The 20056-nt window shown below is 26.9% G+C and overlaps 1 protein-coding gene across 7 annotated transcripts in view; it reads right to left on the reverse strand.

Annotated features, from left to right (window-relative positions):
* Positions 1-689: 689 nt before the first annotated feature.
* Positions 690-20056, reverse strand: part of LOC100163095 — a 67963-nt gene continuing 48596 nt past the window's right edge. For 5 of the 7 annotated variants that reach the window (XM_008184004.3, XM_008184008.3, XM_008184009.3 and 2 more), the window contains 20 exons: positions 18593-18738; positions 8752-9019; positions 8039-8182; positions 6859-7041; positions 6436-6696; positions 5854-6024; positions 5592-5778; positions 5209-5487; positions 5048-5145; positions 4804-4980; positions 4479-4673; positions 4301-4409; positions 4045-4224; positions 3840-3958; positions 3591-3767; positions 3340-3518; positions 3102-3262; positions 2808-3041; positions 2447-2677; positions 690-2119 (listed from right to left, as the gene is read on the reverse strand). In XM_008184004.3, coding sequence (XP_008182226.1) covers positions 1992-2119; positions 2447-2677; positions 2808-3041; positions 3102-3262; positions 3340-3518; positions 3591-3767; positions 3840-3958; positions 4045-4224; positions 4301-4409; positions 4479-4673; positions 4804-4980; positions 5048-5145; positions 5209-5487; positions 5592-5778; positions 5854-6024; positions 6436-6696; positions 6859-7041; positions 8039-8182; positions 8752-9019; positions 18593-18738 — 3627 coding nt within the window. In that variant the 3' untranslated portion in view covers positions 690-1991. Of the gene's footprint in view, positions 2120-2392; positions 2678-2807; positions 3042-3101; positions 3263-3339; positions 3519-3590; positions 3768-3839; positions 3959-4044; positions 4225-4300; positions 4410-4478; positions 4674-4803; positions 4981-5047; positions 5146-5208; positions 5488-5591; positions 5779-5853; positions 6025-6435; positions 6697-6858; positions 7042-8038; positions 8183-8751; positions 9020-18592; positions 18739-20056 lie in introns of all 7 variants that reach the window. The other 2 variants (XM_008184007.3, XM_008184010.3) reach the window with 2 other exon arrangements.

Here is a 20056-nt window from a genome sequence, read left to right on the forward strand (position 1 = left end):
TTACCTAAATGGTATATTTTATCGCTATTTGTACATAGTCCCGATAGGTAGGTAGGTTTAGGCGTTAGATTTGTAAACCATATGAATTCAAGGGTCTCGGGTTCGAACCCTCATGGGAACCATTTATTTTTGTTTTAATTATTATTTTTAACACCATTGTTCCGTATCTTGAAGTATTTTAACCATTTCTTGGAGTAGTTTCAACTACAACGTTTTTTTTAATTTGAAACGAATTTAAAAACTCAATTCACAACATTACGAAAGTTAATCTCACTACTTTATGATATGTTAATATAGCATAATAATGTAATTATCCTAACAATGTATTTTAGTCGTTTTAATTATGTTGAATAGTAGTTAAATCAACACTTATTGAGTCCTAAGTCAAAATCGACGCTCAAATGTATTGGACATTAACTACATTTGGAGTTAAAACAACTAACGATTTTTATGTGTGTATAAGTATATATATATATTTATTAATTTTTTTTATTTGAGTAGGTAATAAACATTATAATGAAATAAAATGTTCGATTAATTCATATAATAATTTAATGATAACGATTGTACTAAATTGAAAACATAACCGGGTGGTTTTTTTTTTTAAATTTAAAAACTTATTCTAAAATTTCTAAGGTACCTACATGAGCACGACATTTTTCCGTATTTTAATAATGATTATAAGATAACCTAATAGTACTTAGAAAGTATGTATATAATTGTTTTTTTTTTTTTTTTAAAACATATTTTTACGATTTATGTCGGGTACTTGTATGGCGTGGCACACAAGATGACATAGTTAACGGTTGTCAATTTTAATTTTTCCAAAAGAGCTAGGACTATTTTAATGACACTACAATAGGTTGTTTATCGTTAATGTAAAACATTATTTTCAACAATAGTTTCAATGATTTCATTAGGGAATTCCGAACATGAACAAAAATACGAGGCTAGATTTTTGGGACCATTATTCTTATTAATCTAAACTTGCAAATTAAACCTTCAAATAATTGAAACCGTTTTCCTAGACCACTTCAATACATCTAATGAATACAATAAATTAGATTTTATTTCACAGTTCGTCGTCGTTACACAATAACAATTTATTGTCGTTCACGCGTTGACTATTATATAATATATTATTTATTCTCAAAATGTCCAATGTAGGTACATATTAAGCATAAAAATAATCATTATTTACTTATCCTATGTGCTCGAACAAAGTAAATGATTCGTGGTTATGTATTCTGCAGTTAGGAGGTCTAAATTTTTTTAAGTTCAAATATCACTAATGAGATCAAATGGAGAAATGTTAACAATTCATAATAAAATCTATTGAAATTTGAAAGAAGAAAATAATTTAAATGAAATTGAGCTTTGAGCTTTTAATATGTACGATTTGTAATATAACCTTAAGTTGGTGCATAATCATTAAAACAGACATGGTCTATATATCATATATATTTAAATATTCAATATATATAAGTCAACGTAACGTGGATAAATTTCATAATGCGTATCCCAAATGTATGGTGTCTAATAACAATATTAGTAAAGGTGGTTAAAAGAATAATTTACCATGGTCGTTGTATCGACGTTTGTATTTTAATTACCGTTAATAATAAACATCCCAAATCCGGTATATTTTAGTTTTTAATTGTGACAAAATGTTTCAGTTTCGTTTTAATTATTATTTACACGAAACAAAAGACTGTAATAAATTCTAATTTTATGTAATAAATAAAGTAGGAACATACCAATAAGGTAATGAGAATTTAAGAAATAATCTAACTTGATCATAAACATAATTTCTTCGACCCTCGGCCGGCAGATCCTTTCCATACCATTGGTAACAAGGACATCATAGAAATCCCCAATTAGATTTTAAAAAAGGACTCCTATGGGAGTCAGTGATAGCTATCACGTTCCTCGTTAATTGGGTATTTTTATGCATGAACATTTTTTTTATGAGTGATTGTCCCGCGTTTTATTCATTTTTTATCTTTTTTCTCTCCTTTTCTCACCATAGTCCTTGTTTCAAACTGCTCTTGATTCGATTTTTTTTTTCGTGGCAATGTTGACGATTCTCCCAATTCTCTGGGCTTCCAAACTGGAGAACCTGCGGAGTAATATAAATAAAAATACCGTCATCAATATCTCTCGACTAATTAATTTAAACAAATCATTTAAACAAAACACCTAACGTAATTAATACAACCAATAGGTTGCTTGTAAACAATAAGATATTAACATTATTCATTTCTACATCTTTCAGAATTTGTTTGCCCGGTGGAGTGAACTCTACCGCCATCCCCTCCTATGTTACTTTCGTGAGTTCACTCTACCAAAATATGTGACCCATAGCCTTGGCTAACATTATAATGGGTCTAACCTATTCTCAGTGGGTAGCGCGATTTTTAGTAATCCTGGTGCAGATCCGTCTTACCGAGGTCCTGCACCTGAGGTGGTTGATAATTTTCTGGTTGCTGTGATCTTTCCACCAGTCTGGCTGCTTGACTGCCAGTACTACTTGCTGATAATGTAGACGTGGTACTAAGCATTAAGTAATTGGGTGTTTTTCCCAGACTACCGTGTATTGGAAGTCCTTTAGATGGTCCAGGTTGACTACAGCTATCATCTTCACCTTCAGATTTTTGTTCGTCAACTTTTCGTTCTTCTGAAGACAATTTAATATATTAATATTATTATTAATTATTTATAATATAAATAAAATAATAAAATAGTGTTAATCACTGTAAATAATAAAAAATAATACATTTATTTTAAGTTTATTATTTTTATTTTACCTCTGTTTCTCGATCTATAATTTGGCAAAATAGTTTGAGTCCCTGCTGTATCCGTCGTAGAATCAGTTGACGATGTTCCTTGATTCCTTAACTCCACCTTGGGCATAGTATTCCCTGAAGAATGTCTTTGAGGTGGTTTTGGAGGTATTTTTTTAGGTTTTCCAAGTGTTTGTGATCCTTGAGCTAAGTTTGAAATATCAGGTGTTTTATGATCCTCTGATATCAGTTGTAAACCTTGGAATACATATCAAAATGAATGAAAATGTACAAAAAATATATAAAAATAGTATTTACCTCCAGTATTAATTGTTTGTCTTCCTAATGTTGCGGTATTGCTTACTAGTTGAGCAGGGGAATTAGTAGAAGGTTTGGCAGTAGGAATGCTCATGTTTCGTACGCTTTCACGAATTATCTGGCGTATAGTTTTCAAGAATGCATTTCTGAATTCGGCAGTACTAAATTAATGTATTAATATACTATTAATGAAAAATTACGTCCCGACAGTTAAATAAACTTTTAACAATTAACATACCTATTGGAAAGGACATAAATTTTTTCTGCTCTTCGGTGAGATTGACTTCGTAAATGTATCAGCTCCCATAAGAAATGTGTCTCCATATCTTTAGCAGAACTTGCTCTAACTTGTACTTCAGTTACTGGTATCAAAACTTGATATCTAATTATTTCCATTTCACTTTTACCTGATACACTCTAAAATAAAAGAATAGTAGTGTAATTATTATTGCAAAATGGATTATTATTAATTAATCTTCTCAAACTAACCATTAATTTCTTTTTTTGTCTTAAACGTTCTTTACATAAAAATACTACCGCTGATTTGAATACAAAACACATTGCATGTAGTTCTAAGCCTTTTTTTATTTTCCCGAGGAAATCAGATATATTCAACCATTCAACTCCTCCATAGTACAATAAATCACCCGGAGACAAGTCAATAGACTACGAAAAAACAATTCATATTTTAGCAAAAATGTAAGTCCTAGTTTTAATGTCTTATTAATAATAACTTACTTGTTTACAAGATTTTTGATGTTGTCTGAATAAGTGATCAAATATTGCTCCATATTCTTCGTGTATCCTTTGCATTTCATTAATATGTTCAGCGACATTTTCCATTCCCTTAAGTGCTTCTAAAATGTAAAAATCATAGCTAATAATTAGTTTTTATTAAAAAAAATATATAATTTGAATATTTTAAAATTGATTATTTAATTACCAACAAGGTGGAGGTGTTGATCTGAATGAGGATCAGTAAGATTCCTTAGTTGTTGTAGTAATAGTGGATATTTTAATATCCTTTGAATTGGTTTGATTAAATAAGATTCTAAAGAACAAGAATGTTGTTGCCGTGGATTTCTGGAGCATAGAAATTCTTGTAAAGCTTGATTGCCTTCATCTAGAAATAAATAATAATTGTAATTTGTTTACGAAACAAATGGTATTCTGATATTTGTATAATAATAGTAACTTACTGGGATTAAGTATTTTTTGAGCTTTTGAGTGACTTGCACAGAACGAACTGTACAATTTGAAATGATTGACATAATATAAGAAGGCGCTCCCGATTGAGAAAAGTATATTCTGTAATATAAATTATAAATTATGCATTATATTGAATCGTATTTTTTATGTATTTTAATAGTATCGTACTTTAAATTGCTCTGGCTGATCAAATTTATGGAAATTAGGTTCTTGGTGTACGGCTTCTTCTAAATTTTGTAAGAACTGATGTTGAAACTGAACAATTTCTTGGATATTACCAAACAGAACTGCTATTTCTGCTCCAGATAAAAATGTTTCTTGTTTAAGTGGTTCTAAATAATTCTCCAGTAGATTATTTAAGTGCTGTAAACATTTTTAAATTTTATATTAAGAAAAATATACGATTTGTGCATTGTGTTAAGTAAGTAATTCTTAATTTCATGTGAAATTTATTTTTGTCATATTATTATATAAAATATTTATTAAAATGTACCTTAATATAGGATTTTTCAGTATCTACAAGTTCAGAAATAACTTTTCTAAGTTTTTCAGCATCTGTCAACTGACGACCAATCGTTATTTGAGGATTCTGAACAGCAGAAATTACGGTTGGGCTAGTTCTTCTTGCTGGCTCTGGAGATCTACAGAATCCAGTCACTTCACCAGCACTCTAAGAATAATAACAATATTGAGACATATTTTTTGACCATTATAATTTTATAAATAATAAAACAAACCTTAATTAAATTTTCAATTTCAAAAGAATTTCCTCTGGAAGCAAGTTTTGGATCTTGAGTCATGTTGTTAGTTTCCAATTCATAAATACCTTCCCTATCTAATAAATAATAATAATAATATATTTTATGTCAATAGTGTTAAGCGTGTGATATCAACTTACTCCACCCTGGAGCTGGAACGATCAGTCCAGATATCATTTCTTCTGAGATCACTGGTGGATCAGTTGGTGGTGGAGGACAAACTAATGATTGAATTATATCGTCAGTAGTCTTTGATATAATTCTTGAGCCTGAAGGTAATTGAGGAGGTTCGGTTCTGGATGATCTCATCATCATACTTAAAGAAAGTTCTTCTTGAAGAGCCGATTCCAAGTACATCATATCTAAATCACTTACTATTGCACTATTAATCACCATAATCTCATCGCTTTTAATTAAACCTGCAATCAATACATTGTAATTGTTGTAATTTAAATTGTACAACGAAATATCAATTTCTAATATTTAAGTTAACTGAAAATTAAGTATTGAAATAACATATTACCATTTTGAATAGCAATTCCTTTGTCTTCAACTCGACTAACATAACAACAAAGTTCATCTTGTCTTTCAGCATTTTCAATTAGTTCTGCTTCTACGGAAAATCCCCACATATGATCTAATGTATTTCTTTCAAGTTCGACTTGATAAAGGATTTTGGCACGAACTTCGACAACTTCGTGAGTATGTAGCTAAATAAAAATATGAATTTATTAAATTAATTAATAAATATAACTATATGTATTTACGTTGAATGGAATACTTACGTAAGTTTCAATACTATCAGTTCGGTGAGGAACAAAATAGTTATGATCTTCCATATCTCTTCTTTTTTTTACCCTGACAAAGTGCTCCATGGGATTAAGTCCTTTTCTTGAACAAGATAATGCCAAATACTCATCAACTGTCATACCCTCTCGTAAATGTATTTGTACCGACTGTAAAACAAATTTATTACAATGAGTACCAGACAAAATTATAATACAAATTAAAAACAATTAAAATTATTTTATTGAAGTCTATGGGCTAAATTGTACCTATTAATAGTAAAATAAAAAAATAGTAATATATAGATTTTTATAAAAACGTTTGTCAAATTAGTAAAAATGTTAATTTAAAATTATTTTTTCATTACCCAACTTGAGAGATATGAATAACTATAACAAGAACTTATTTTATTTTTGCAATTAAAAAAAAATTAACATTAAATATTTTTAAATAAGTGGGTGTATTTAATATTTGAAAATTTTAATTTGAACAATTTTAATTTAATAGTGGAAGGAAGTATAAATGTAAATTATATAAATTCAAAATATATTATTTATAAATATTAAATGTTGTGTACTTACTTGGTTATCAGGTAAAGATACTTTCACAGTCTTTTCTGCGTCATCTCTGGATGTTGATGATTGCAATGATCGTCTACCTGAACTACTATTGGAACGAGATAAGATAGGAGCTTTTCTTTTAGTTGCACCACGTCCAGCCAAAAGATTGTTGAGCAATGACGGAGAACGAGCGCATATAAATGCATGTAGCGAAGATACAGTAAACACACCTAATTTGTTTAATGTGATTTTTGTGGCTCTGGATACACGCGTTAAAAGAATCTAAAATTGTTCATATAATTATTTATTCTTACTCTATTTTTAATTGAATTATGAGTTATATAAGTATATATTATTAATATAATTTATTAAATATGTATTCCTGGGATTAATTCATGTATGAAAAATTAATTATAGATAAATAATGCGGAATATTGAATGTACCTTGGGATTTGGAAGTTCGCCATTTTGTAAACTAGCCATATAACATTTGAGCCGAAACTGTTCACAATGTAGTCTCTCTAAATTCTCTTCCCATGCTAAAATTTGCTTTTTTATTTGTTCTTTAGTATCTGGATCGGTTAGCATTTCTACTTGTACTTCAGCCATGTGTTTAAGTTTTTGATCCTGTAGTAAAATAATCGTTATTATAATAACATATCAGGTTTAAGCATTATTATATATAACTAATAAAGTTAAAATTACATATCTATTTTAAATTCAAAAATATAAAAATATAAATGTAGACCCATTATTTTCTTATTTAAAAGTTAAAACTCATACTATACAAAATACATTTTGTCGTAAATTATCAAACGCTGCTAAACGAAATGTATATAACCAGCCGAATTACATGATACAGGCAGACAGCTTTATAATATAATTTAATATACATAGTAATGTGTAGGTATTTAATGAAAGTAGGTAGGTACCTAAAAACATATGTTTGTTGCTTATGAAATATTTATGTAACTTCATGACGAATGCTAAGCAAGGTCATTTAAAAATATTATATTTTAATACTAGGCCAATGATAAATACTAATGTAAACGATCATCAATCAAGCCGAACATGTAATTAGGTAGATCGTAAGTATTAATTATATGTTAAATTGAAAATTATGTGTGTGTAGGTATATAAAAAGCAACAACTAAAAGAAAAATTAAAACTAATTCAGCTATATAAATAGGTACTGATAATCAAGAATATATCGATTGGAGGTTCTAGTTATAATATTTCAATTTTTAATCGCATAATTAAGCGGTACACGTTTCAGCGATATAACATAATCATATAGATAGGATTGTTAACTTGGCACCTACTTATATAGTTATATGATAAACTTACCTACTACGCATAATTATTATCAAATACTGTTAAATTGTATGTAAATATTATACATTTTTTTTTATCATCATAAAAATATAATAAATATTATAAAACGATAAAGCACGATTGAAAGAATTTAAGAGATGGAAATTACAAAACTGTTATTAAGTATTCACATTGTGTAAATATTGTTTATTATATAAGTAAAGTGCATACGTACAAAACTTTTATCAACTTTAATTAGGTAAATTAAGATTTCTTTAAAATTTAACATAGGCAATTTTAAAATACAAACCGCATCCACTTGTTTTTCGATCCTGTAAATTTCTTCTTGTAATAAATGAAGTGTTCCTATTTTTCCCCTATGCCTAGCAAACGCTGCACCACATGCAGAATGTATGCTATTCACCCAATTTTCCAATTCTACTTGACAAGGCGCCTGAAAAATAATACACTTATTATTTTTATATTAACAAATTTATTTTTTCGTGATTTTTTTCTGTGAGCTTATTATTTTTGATTAATTTGTTTTAATTTGTTAACAAAAACTATTTATATACTGTCATATTTTTAGTTGTGAATTTCAAAATTAGTGAAAATAATCATCTGTGTTCATATAATATAATATTAATATAAAATATTTGCCATTGTTATATTTTAAGTAATAAGCATTGTTAATGTGTGCTAATGGTGTAAAAGCCTATAATCTAGGTCAACCTCAATGATCAAATTCTAATCACATCTATATTTGGTCTTGTGCAAGTATGATTAAAAAAAAACTTTGTATCTAATTTAAAACAAACATAGAAGATCAGATTAACTAACCAACTGAGTTTCTAAACTTTTGATTACATCGAACAACTATTTTATACTTCCAGAAAATAAATACTTTTTCATCCTGCTAAAATATATATATCATAATATTTACCAAATAATATAATTCAACACAAATAAGATTTTTCTTTTTTAGTAATAATTTTAATAAACAAATTGTTGGTTTTAACATACCTGAAATAAATAGGCGTCTCCAAAGGCTGTACTTAAACAGAAAATATAATCTCTCTTCGGGTGTTCTGGAATAGGTTGCATAATCGCTCCGTCCACGATTATAAGGTGTTTTGGTGCTGCCTCTACACTTCGGCCTTCTCTAGAATCACATGGGTAAAAGAGTAATGTTGTGCCTTTAAGGCATACCCAATATCCTTTCCAGCCTCTTTTTCTGGCAAGTTCAATTTGGTGCTTTTTCCGTAATAGCCATTTTTTTACGCTCAAAAACCTGAAATTAAAAACCAACAGATTCATTTATAGTTACCTAAATTTCATGATGGTAATTTGAGTCATGATAAATTGTACAATTTAACTAAAATAATTTTACATCAAAATCCCCCAAGTATTATTTATCAAGTATTATATAGTAAGTGTTCTTTGTAGCTGTTTTTATTTTTTATATTTCCTGTTAACGTACAATAGGCTTTTTTTTATATAAAAGACTATGACTTTATTATGTTTTATTTCTTTATAATATATATCTACAAAATATAGTAGAGGCTCTAAATGGAACAAAGGCAGTACAAAGGTAAATGAGTGGCTCTTATTGAGTGAAGGCTACTTAAATCTAAACTGATTTTACCATAGCGTGTCAAGATATTCACCATTAAAATGTTACAAAACAATTTTAGAAGTGGTGTTGTATATTATTCAAGAGGATATACTAAGGTGACCATATTTATATAAAAAAGGGACAAACCTCAAAAAAAAAAATACATTAAAAAGTTGTTTAATAATTTTTATATTTTAAAGATATTTTGGAGATAACAGTTGGAAATGTATTGCTGGAGAAGGTGATAATTGTGCGGGTTCAGTATAATAATTATATACTGTACAACACGACAACCTGTATGACTCATGCTGATCGGTGATCAGTGACAATAGTTCGTTGGCACTACACACTCGTTTCGCGAAAATTATTATTTATAACTTTAGTTTTGATGAAAAGCTGTAAAAATATAGATGGGACCATATTTTAAAAACGGGACAAACATTGTCCCGTTCAAAATTTCTTTGGAGAATGCTCGGAAAAATAGCAACAAACCAGTTTCAAATGAAATGCATGGTCACAATATATTAATGAAAATACAATTTTTAAGTTTTAATATCTGAAAATTTGCGTTAACAGTTTAAAATTACGTTTTTAAAACTTTTTAAATCATTTAAACCTGTATTTAATTTGTTTGAACTATAATGATATATTTTTTATTAATTATGTTTGTTTATTTTTTTTTTAAATTTGAGTGATGAATTAAATTAAACTTCGTTTTTAATTGTGATTAGAATAAAATAAAAACTGTGAATCAAAAAGCAAATTCACTCATATTTGTATAATATTATATAAAAAATATGATACGTGTTAGTAGTTAGTTACAAATGTTACAATGTTTTGAACTATGGAATTTTACTTAAGCTCTTTGGCTCCATCCGCGGTGGTATTATTATGTACTTATAACAAACATACATATCATTAGGTACGTCACATTTCAAGTGACAATATTCCTATACAAATCTTCAAACATTTTTGTTAACTAGTTAGTAATAAGAAAGTTGAAAAGTCGTCATTTCAAATATGATTTTATTGTATATAATATAATATATATCGCATAGCAACGCAGCCTTAGTAGCATTGACGTAAATAGTCAGCATTTTCATTGCAATAGTATATAATATATATGTACTAAGTAATCCATACAAAATAAATATATATATTCTATATTAAGGAAGAGAGAGAGAACGAGTGTATGTATGTGTTTGAGTGGGTTAGTGGAGGGGTTGAGGAAACTGAGACATACTATATTTTACACTACATCACTTCAGTGGTTTCAAAAGTCAATATTACATGAAATAAATCGAAATCAAACCTTCTGGAATTGACGTAATATATATATACATAAATATTTGTTTATATATATATATATATATATATTATATATAAATATATAAGTTATAAACTTTATGCATTACTGTCAAAAATATCGACAGTATTTTTTTAAACAATTGAATGACAACAAGCATTACATACATATATTTGTAAATGCACGCAGTATATAAAGTAGGGTAGGTACCTATTAGTATGATATCATAAGTTGAAGAAAATAGCATTATTTACTATTCTATACAATAAAACCAACCAACAGTAATATTATGTATAATTATTACTATAATTATTATGAATTAGCTTCATAATATGATTTGTATATTTTTTTATGTGATCACTGATCAACAATATACTGATTTATACACATATTAATTATTATATTATATTGAGTTAATATTGAAAACACATTTAATGTAGTATTTTTATTTTCTATGTACAATCTTAGTATTTCAATTTTCATTGTTAAGTTGTATCGGGAAAAGTTATTTTAAACCAAATTCAGTAACGTGACAATCAGTATTAGAACTTTGCTTTATTTTTTTTCTTTCGAAAAGTTATCGATAGAAATATAAAATAAATTATATTTTGAATAGGATACTAAGTAGATACCTACCTAATTCCAACAAATCTGGATCATAACAGTTTAATATCTCTGCGATATTCTATGAATATTCAAGTAAGTAGTTAAAAAGATTTGTTTCAACTGGATGATACAGATTTTTTTTCTCAAAAATGTTTTGTTTTTTAAAACTCGTTTCTGATTTAATTTTATATGGGACCATAATATATTTAAATATTATATATTGTTGTCTGTTTAGTTTATTTTGAAATTACTTATAAGAATATTAGTAAAGCATTATAATTTATGTTAGAAACGCGGTACGCGTGTTACATATTCATATAATGGTAAAGCTAGGTATTTCATTATTGTAGTATACCTATTTAATATTGATGAATAAACATAAAGTACATCAATCAAATCGAATTCCTTTTCATACAGTTTATTATATGTCTTGTACTATGATGTAATTAATATTCATCCTAGGACAATTATACAATTCATTTTTTATTCAACTTCGATATTTATAACAATAATGTTACGAATAATACCTATTTCCTTAGTCCTTGTTAACAAACTCCAAAATCGCAGCTATGTACCAGTAACTAGGTAGATACCGTCGGATTGACTGAAATAACAGGGACGGACATGGGGTAGGTATCTAAACTTTGTTTAGACACCTAAAACTAGAAAAAATATCGATTAGTATCTAGGTACATCTTATTTACAAAGTAAAAGCTAATTAATAATATTATTTGATTTTGAATATTCATGATTTATAGAATACAATTAATTTTTCAATAGAATTTGTGTATTTACGTTGTTTAAAAAATGTAATTATTATAATCAAACGTACCTATTAAGAGTATACTTATCAAATTCTGTGATTCGAAATATATTGGTTACTACGGAAGTTTGATTAAATACACAAAAATCCGTTGCATACCTATTGTTTGAGTACATCTGCTGACTCAAATTCTATTGCTCATTGATTTTAGTCTTTTATAAAAAAAAATAAAGATTTCTATACTAAAATTGTTAGGTATAACTCAAAGATTTTGATTAAACCTTAGGTCCCACAGCTAAATCATTTAAGGTAGAATATTTAATAGTATTTTCATTTTCACACTTTTCACGGTTTCACTTATAACACAATGAAAAATATACTCGGTAATATACTTGTACAGAATACCTATAGTTATATTATCTTATTCCCAGTATGTATTCCGATTGGTCGTGACTTGTGACAGACTACTGGACCGGTTATAGTTGATTCGTCGAACACGTACGTGCACATGTTAAGTAAATATAAAATGAGAAATTGCACACAGTTTTGTCTGCGTTTAAAATCTCACATGACAATAGAGATAAAACAAGTGTGTGAAAATGAAAAAATGTCAGATTACTTATTAACTCACAAAAAAACATAATAAAAAAAACTGAGCACTGAGCACAGTAAGATATAATTGGAACTTATAACTGGATAACTTTAGAATGCTACTTGCTTACGATACACAAAACACAATAATAAGTGCATTTATTACAGTCCCAAAGATTTTATTCAGCTTATATAACATTACGAGTCTCGAGTAATAGTTTTTACTAATACAAAAAAAATAAATGAAACGAAACGAAATTGATAATGATAGTTATCTAATAATATTGATTTTTTTCTTTCCATCTTTCGTTTCTACACTGTCATTACATAACATCGACTGTGAATGAAATGTCTCGAAAAATAAATGAGACCTATGAGTTATGATGAAGTTGAAATCAAACAATGGTTGATAATAATTTGAAAAGAAAGAGTCGACAAACTCGCAATAGAGACCATTAATTCAGAAAACGCGATCCAATTTCAAGTACGAAATATATACTCGTATATACTCAATGTCCGATGTCAAATTGACAATTAAAGAAATAGTACATAACATATGGAAAAATTAATGGAAAATGACCAACACCAAATTTATAAAAATTAAAAGCCATATCCTTCCTTGGCTCAATAACACACTAACCAGAAAAGAAGAAGTGATCATAAACCGTTTCAGAATAGGCCATACCAGATCAACCCATGATTACCTGATAAATATCCTTCAAGATGCCTCTGACTATTAAACACATTTCAACAGAATGCAGGTACTACAACTTTAGAAGTATAAATTTCCAAACACCTATTTGAAAATCTATGCTCCAGTATCCCTAATGTGCTAAAATTCCTAAAGGATACAGAACTGCACATATCAATTTAGAATTTTATTATATTTATTCCTCAATAATTGTAATTAAGATAAGATTCCTGTAGTCAATGACCCATGTCACCAAAGCGGTTTACAAAATAAAATAAAAAAAAAATTGTTTAAAATAAACGCCTTAATAGAGTTTCATCAGTTTATAGCAAGAAATATTTCTTCAATTAAAAGTATGGATATTTCGTTAAAGTTACGAATTTTTTATAAGGAAAACATAAAAAAAAATATTGGATCTGATAGGATGTAAAAATCACGTGAAATAATGATATTTATATAAGTTATATGAAAAGAAAAATTAAATATACATAATATTATGATTTATGACAGAAAATGAAAAATATTCAGAACAAATAGTAAGTAACTGTAAGTCTTTCCAAACAAAAATAATGTAAATGACTGATGACTGTCATATAAAAGGTATCGTGTTCATAATGTCCATAATATCTTAAATGAATATTTATCGATGCCTGTCTTATTACAATTTTAAAATGTGAAATAATTTTATGATACTGAATAATAGAATACATTATAGATTATAGATTATGAAGTAAATATTATATATCTACTAATTTTAGTCAGCACACATTATCATTAAATTAGTTGTAAAAAAGACATTTAAAAAAAATTATTAAAATTATAATACGTTGGAATATTTCTGGATAAACCATACTATATTTCTTTGGAGTTATGGTATTAAAATCTGTTAAGCGTGAAATTATGTTTTTACCTTTTCATAGATCTGTCAATATTTTTAAAGTTTGATAAAAACGAATTTTCAAACTCCAGAAAAAAATCTCATAGTGAAATGTTCAGATTGAATTTGTGCGGACTTCTCATACGTTAAACCACTTCTCCAAGTTATCTTAAAAATTGATTTCATATCCGATATCCACTATTGGTTTTATCCAACAGTTTTAGATTTCGGTGAATTGACAATTACATTTATTTTACAATGCTTTTACGACGAAAAATTATTTTGGTACTATTTATTTATTTATTTATTTACTTAATAGAAATACAATCTTCAATCATTTTCTAATTTATTTGATCTTATTCTCGGTTAATGGATTTCTCCATTCGATAGATATTTGTTTTTTTTTTTTGTAGTAAAAGCAATATTATACTAGTTATGAATTAAGATTAATCTTTGACTTTTGATCAAAATAAGGATGTTAGTTCTAGAGATTTAAGTCATTAACCCTACATTTGAGCACATATCTATGTAATCAATATAACTGAGGAAACTTGAAACTGTATATTTGGTAGTATTCCAAATGAAAAAAAAGGAGGAAAAAATGTACCTAATACTTACAGCGTCTGTTCGCGCCGAGACTGGCGTCTTATCCGTTATTTATGAACGACAGCACTAAGAAGAAACTGTTTTATTGCTATGACCTCGTTCCATTTCAGGGACTTTATTCCTTCCTCACCATATACAGGTTAGGTAAGTTCGCAAAAGTTCTCCAGATGGTGTGTCTTTTACTATTTTGGTGAAGTAAAAATGTAATCGTGTAAAAGCAAATTAATTGAGTTCAAAATTATAACCTTGGAGGCTTGGACGGTATTTGGTGAAACTATTTTTTTTCTATTGCACGCAATGAGTTTAAAATTATGATTTGTTGTGCAATAACTCTAAGTAATCCTAAACACAAAGGCGTTATGAATGTATACCATAGAAAAAGTATTGTATGACTCGTATTACATTCATTTTTGAATGAAAGAATAATGATAATAATAATGATTTCCTCTACTAATTAAAAATATACGCGTCATTATAGAATTCAATGTGCCTACCTACATAACATAAAAAAAAATATTAATTAGTACCTAATTATAAGTTCTAAGGTTTTATTTAGGTAAATTTATTTTACATAGAAAAACATATACAAGTTTTTTTTGGAAGAACAAATTTCATTTTTATATTGCTGTATAGAATAAAATGTTATAATAATTCGACACATTTTACTTTTATTATTTTTACTTACACAATTATTTTGTTGACATACTGTGGAAAGTTGAACGTATTTTAACATAGATACTCAAGAATATTTTATTTATCGTTGGTAGTTATGAAATTAATTTTAAGTCATAATATCATCTGAATTACTGAAGAGAATAATGTTAAATATTAAAGACTTACAGTTATACATCCTTAATTTTTTAAAAATGAATTTTATTGCATATCATAAAAGTTACCAACCAACCATCATAATTTATTAATGAAAACATATATTATTGAATAACGGTATAAATAAAATATACATTTATGAAAAATTCTAATATTTTATGAGGTACATGCGTATTTCAAAAAACATTATTTAAAATAATTCTTTATAGTTCATTATAAAAGAGAATGCAACATTTAAAATTCAAATGAACAAATATTGAAATATGTTAATTTATCTATATTATATAATGCAATGTACGTCATTAATTCAAAACTGTTTATTTAAATAATATGCTTGTGTATTTAATTATTACTGTTAAATACATTAAAAACACAATTATTATTGTGCTTTGAAATATAGTTATATATATATATATGTTATGTACAATATACATATATATAATATATATCTAGGTATATAATATCTAGGTAGTATTATAATTGCTCACAGTAAACCTCGAAAAGCTCAGCTGATACATTTTGAAAGTTGAATAAAAATTAAATTAAGGTCTTTGAGAACCAATACAAAATGTAATGCTCAACATAATTATAATAATTTAGCTGTTATTACCGTAAATGTAACGTTAAAATTAAATTATCATTTCTTCATTCAATCGAGTATTCGAGTTTGTTAGTTATTGATTTTAATATTTACTGAAATTTCGTTCAGCATCACATGATTTAATGAGCAATGGGCACGTACGCATTCTCCCGGTACTAGGTCGATATATTTTAATCCCTCATCCACAATACCACTGTTTAATGCATTACGTATTATTAAAATGTATTTAGTATTTCCAGCTGCAATGTGTAGGTACGTTAATATTTTACTAAATATTTCAAATGTGACAGAAAAACTTGTAGGTATGATATTTCAGCCAGAATATGCGCATACGTATATATATATATACATACAACATTATACTATTTATTTAACTTTCGTGAAATCGTAAATATTAAGAACTAACCTAAGCTGTGCTTGGATGATACAGAATAAACACACTAAAGTATATAAATTATAAATCATACTACAGACATAATTTATCTTATAATAACAATTCGCAAGTTTTTCCGAAAATTCATCAATATGTATTTTTATAGGCTTATAAAAAATTTAAAATGCTTATTATTAAACAATGTAATATAATGAATATGCACGAAGTATATGGTTAACTCTATGATTGGTCTTTAGCAACCCATGTTGACTTTCAAATAGTTCAAATTTTAATTGGATGTGAATTGATGGAAATGTATATTAATAGTCTAGAAAAATAAAAACTGAGCAACCATTACGAAAATAGTAATCTTAGACTATTAAATAGTTTATTATATTATCTCATGATATACAAGTATAATTTTAATTTTATTATATAAAATATAAAATATTATTAGTGAGATCGTAAACAAACAAAATAATGATAATGATTCTTTATCATAAAAGATTATATATGATAACATTTGAATTTAATGTTAGACATTGAAAAATATTATATATTATACAGTGTGATTCACCAAGGACACTCACGCCATTTTTCTTTTAATTTAGAACTAATGAATATGTTCAAATTCTAATTTTTAAATTTTTAACATTTTAAGTACACTTAAGGACTGTATTTTCAAATACTTAGATAAGATATGTGGAGGAGTGTCCTATAGTGATACCAAATTTTTTTGTTTTAATGAGAATCAACCTTTTCTTCTTTAAACTGCTCAGTAGAAAACTTTTTTAGGACATTTTAATGGACGTATTTAAAATTAAAATTTGAAGCAGTAATATTTGAGTTCTTTAGGTCCGTGGTAATGAGTTTAGAAGGTATAGAGGCCATTATGGCTTAAAAATTAAATAATTGATAATCATTTATTAAAAAGTAATAATTTGTAAATATTGATTGAGTATACGAGTAAAAAACACTAGATACAATATATTTTATAGCATCTAAACCTACTTGACATCTGTATAAACCATTTTTAAGGGCTATTATCCTCAGTGAGTACATTTTAATAAATTAGATGCTAGTAGTGTAAATTTTGATTTAGAAAAATCAATATTTTCAAAAAATCATTTTTTTGACAATTTACAGAAAAAAAGTTGGTTCTCCTTTGAAAAAAATAGTTTGAATCATTGAATCCACTCAGAACGTTCCTTAAATAGCATACAAAATCTAAATAATTTAAAATATTAATATAGTCTTTAAGTTTGTTTAAGATTTAAAAAAATTAGAATTTGAATACATATTTTATTATTAAAAGAAAGACGAGGCTAGCACGTGCTTGGTGAATCACCCTGTGTATTCAATTTCTCATTAGTTTTTCCTTTTTTCTTGAAAGAAATAATGAGAAATTTATAAAACCACCTCTCTTTGAAACAATAAAGTACTAACTAGACGAATGAGTGTTGGATAATATGTAGAAACATGAATTTCCATTGGTGCATTCCTTCTACCAGACAACTTGTGTAACGCAAAACTTAATAATTTAATAAAGAATTGAAATATAAATTTGATTAAAAACTAAAATTTTTCAGGGAATTAAATTAAAAAACCAGATAAAAAACACTGTGTTAATAGCCTATTAGGTACTGTTTTAGTTTATTCACTAATAAATATATTTTACTAAACATTTACTTCTTGTGAAACATGCAGGTATATCCGTGTTGTGTGACTATAAACTAATATTAATATTTCATATAAGGTACTATATAATAAACCTAATATAGTATATAATAACTATATATACAGCAAATAGTAGGTTCTGTTTGTATAGTATACCTATATATTATTATCATCATCATCATCATACAATGACATGTATACACAGCGTGATGCCGCTAGATTAGGTGGGGCTAGATTAACATCTAGTTCATGTATGTTTACTAAGATATGTTTTTAGTTTTAAAAAATATCTAAAGAAACGGCATTTTTTCAAACATAATATTTACTTACCCTGCTTTTCTGACAGCTCCTGTGCAATTAAACGAGGCGGCTGCAGTCCCTGTTTGTTTACCCCGGTATGGTGAATTTTGAGTGCTCTCTGCGTCGTCTTCGTCACTGATAGCAGTTGTCAAAGACATACGATCGTCGTCCGATATCTGTAAAAAGCAATTATAATATGAACTAAAATGATTAATGGGTATAGGTACAAAAGATGTGTTTTTCATTTTAATTGAAAAATATGGATTGGCAGCTTAGTTAATTTATCCAGAAAGACTTCAAGAACCAAAATCATATTTAAAAAGCAAATAATTTATAGGTATGCACGAGATAAATTATTCAATCGTATTCTACATACCATACGTACGTACATCGTGTATAAGACGGATAGGTACAATTGTACAAATATATGTTATGTAGCGACCAAATTAATTAATATGATTGATGAATACCACTGCCTACACCACCCAGATTAGCTTACTACATTTAAATTGTTTAATTTTTGCATTATAAGAGTAATTCGACCTAAAGTAAAACTACCTATATTAAACACTTATGAACGAATTCAGTTGAATACAATTAATTTTTACAAATCCTTTAAAGAACACTTATTAAACTTACTTATTAAATACTTACAATACATAATACACCATGCAAATTGCTGATCGGTTAAGTAAGGTTACGAATATTGAAATATATTTAAAAATTCCAAGCTTACTTGTTAATACTCGAAAAGATACTCTAAACAAATAATTGTAATTTAACGTTAAGCAGACTTAAACTGTGTTAAAAAATATTAAGCAAAGGGTTTCAACAACAATAGCATTCCATCAATAGTTTACAAGAATATTATAATGTATGAAAAAACTTAACACGTTTTGTTTAGAAAATTAATTTATATTATCACAATCATTATTTTTTTTACCAGGTATAATATATCATATTTTATAATTTACTATAAAAAAAAAAACTATGTATTATAAAATCAATGATATTATATTATCATCATGATTTAAACTTATAAAAAATGGTCAGAAAATAATTTCCGAACGTCTAAAATATAATTGTTGGATAATAAACAATGACATTATAGACACGGTGTACTTACTAAAACTACATTTCAAGATTTTTAAAAATACAGGAAACAAAATAAATTACCAATTTTTAACGTGGAAATATTTTATATTAAGACTAAAATGTATTTATATTTATACTGAAATTATAATTATTTTTGAATCTATAAACAAATCTTTTTTTACCGTATTTTTATACAACATTAGTCAGTTTTCTAGAAAATAAAAAAAAATATAAAATTCCAATTTAGTCGGAATGAAAAATTGTCCTGTTTATTGGGTATTATATCGGCTCAAGTTCAAATCAATAAATACTTGAAACTTTTGACATATTTATTTCAACCGAAACTTAGTCTTGGAAAAATATAAAATTAAAAAGCCGGATGAAATACAAAGACACAAG

This window comes from Acyrthosiphon pisum, chromosome A1 (assembly GCF_005508785.2).
Source record: "Acyrthosiphon pisum isolate AL4f chromosome A1, pea_aphid_22Mar2018_4r6ur, whole genome shotgun sequence".
Lineage (NCBI taxonomy): Eukaryota > Metazoa > Arthropoda > Insecta > Hemiptera > Aphididae > Acyrthosiphon > Acyrthosiphon pisum.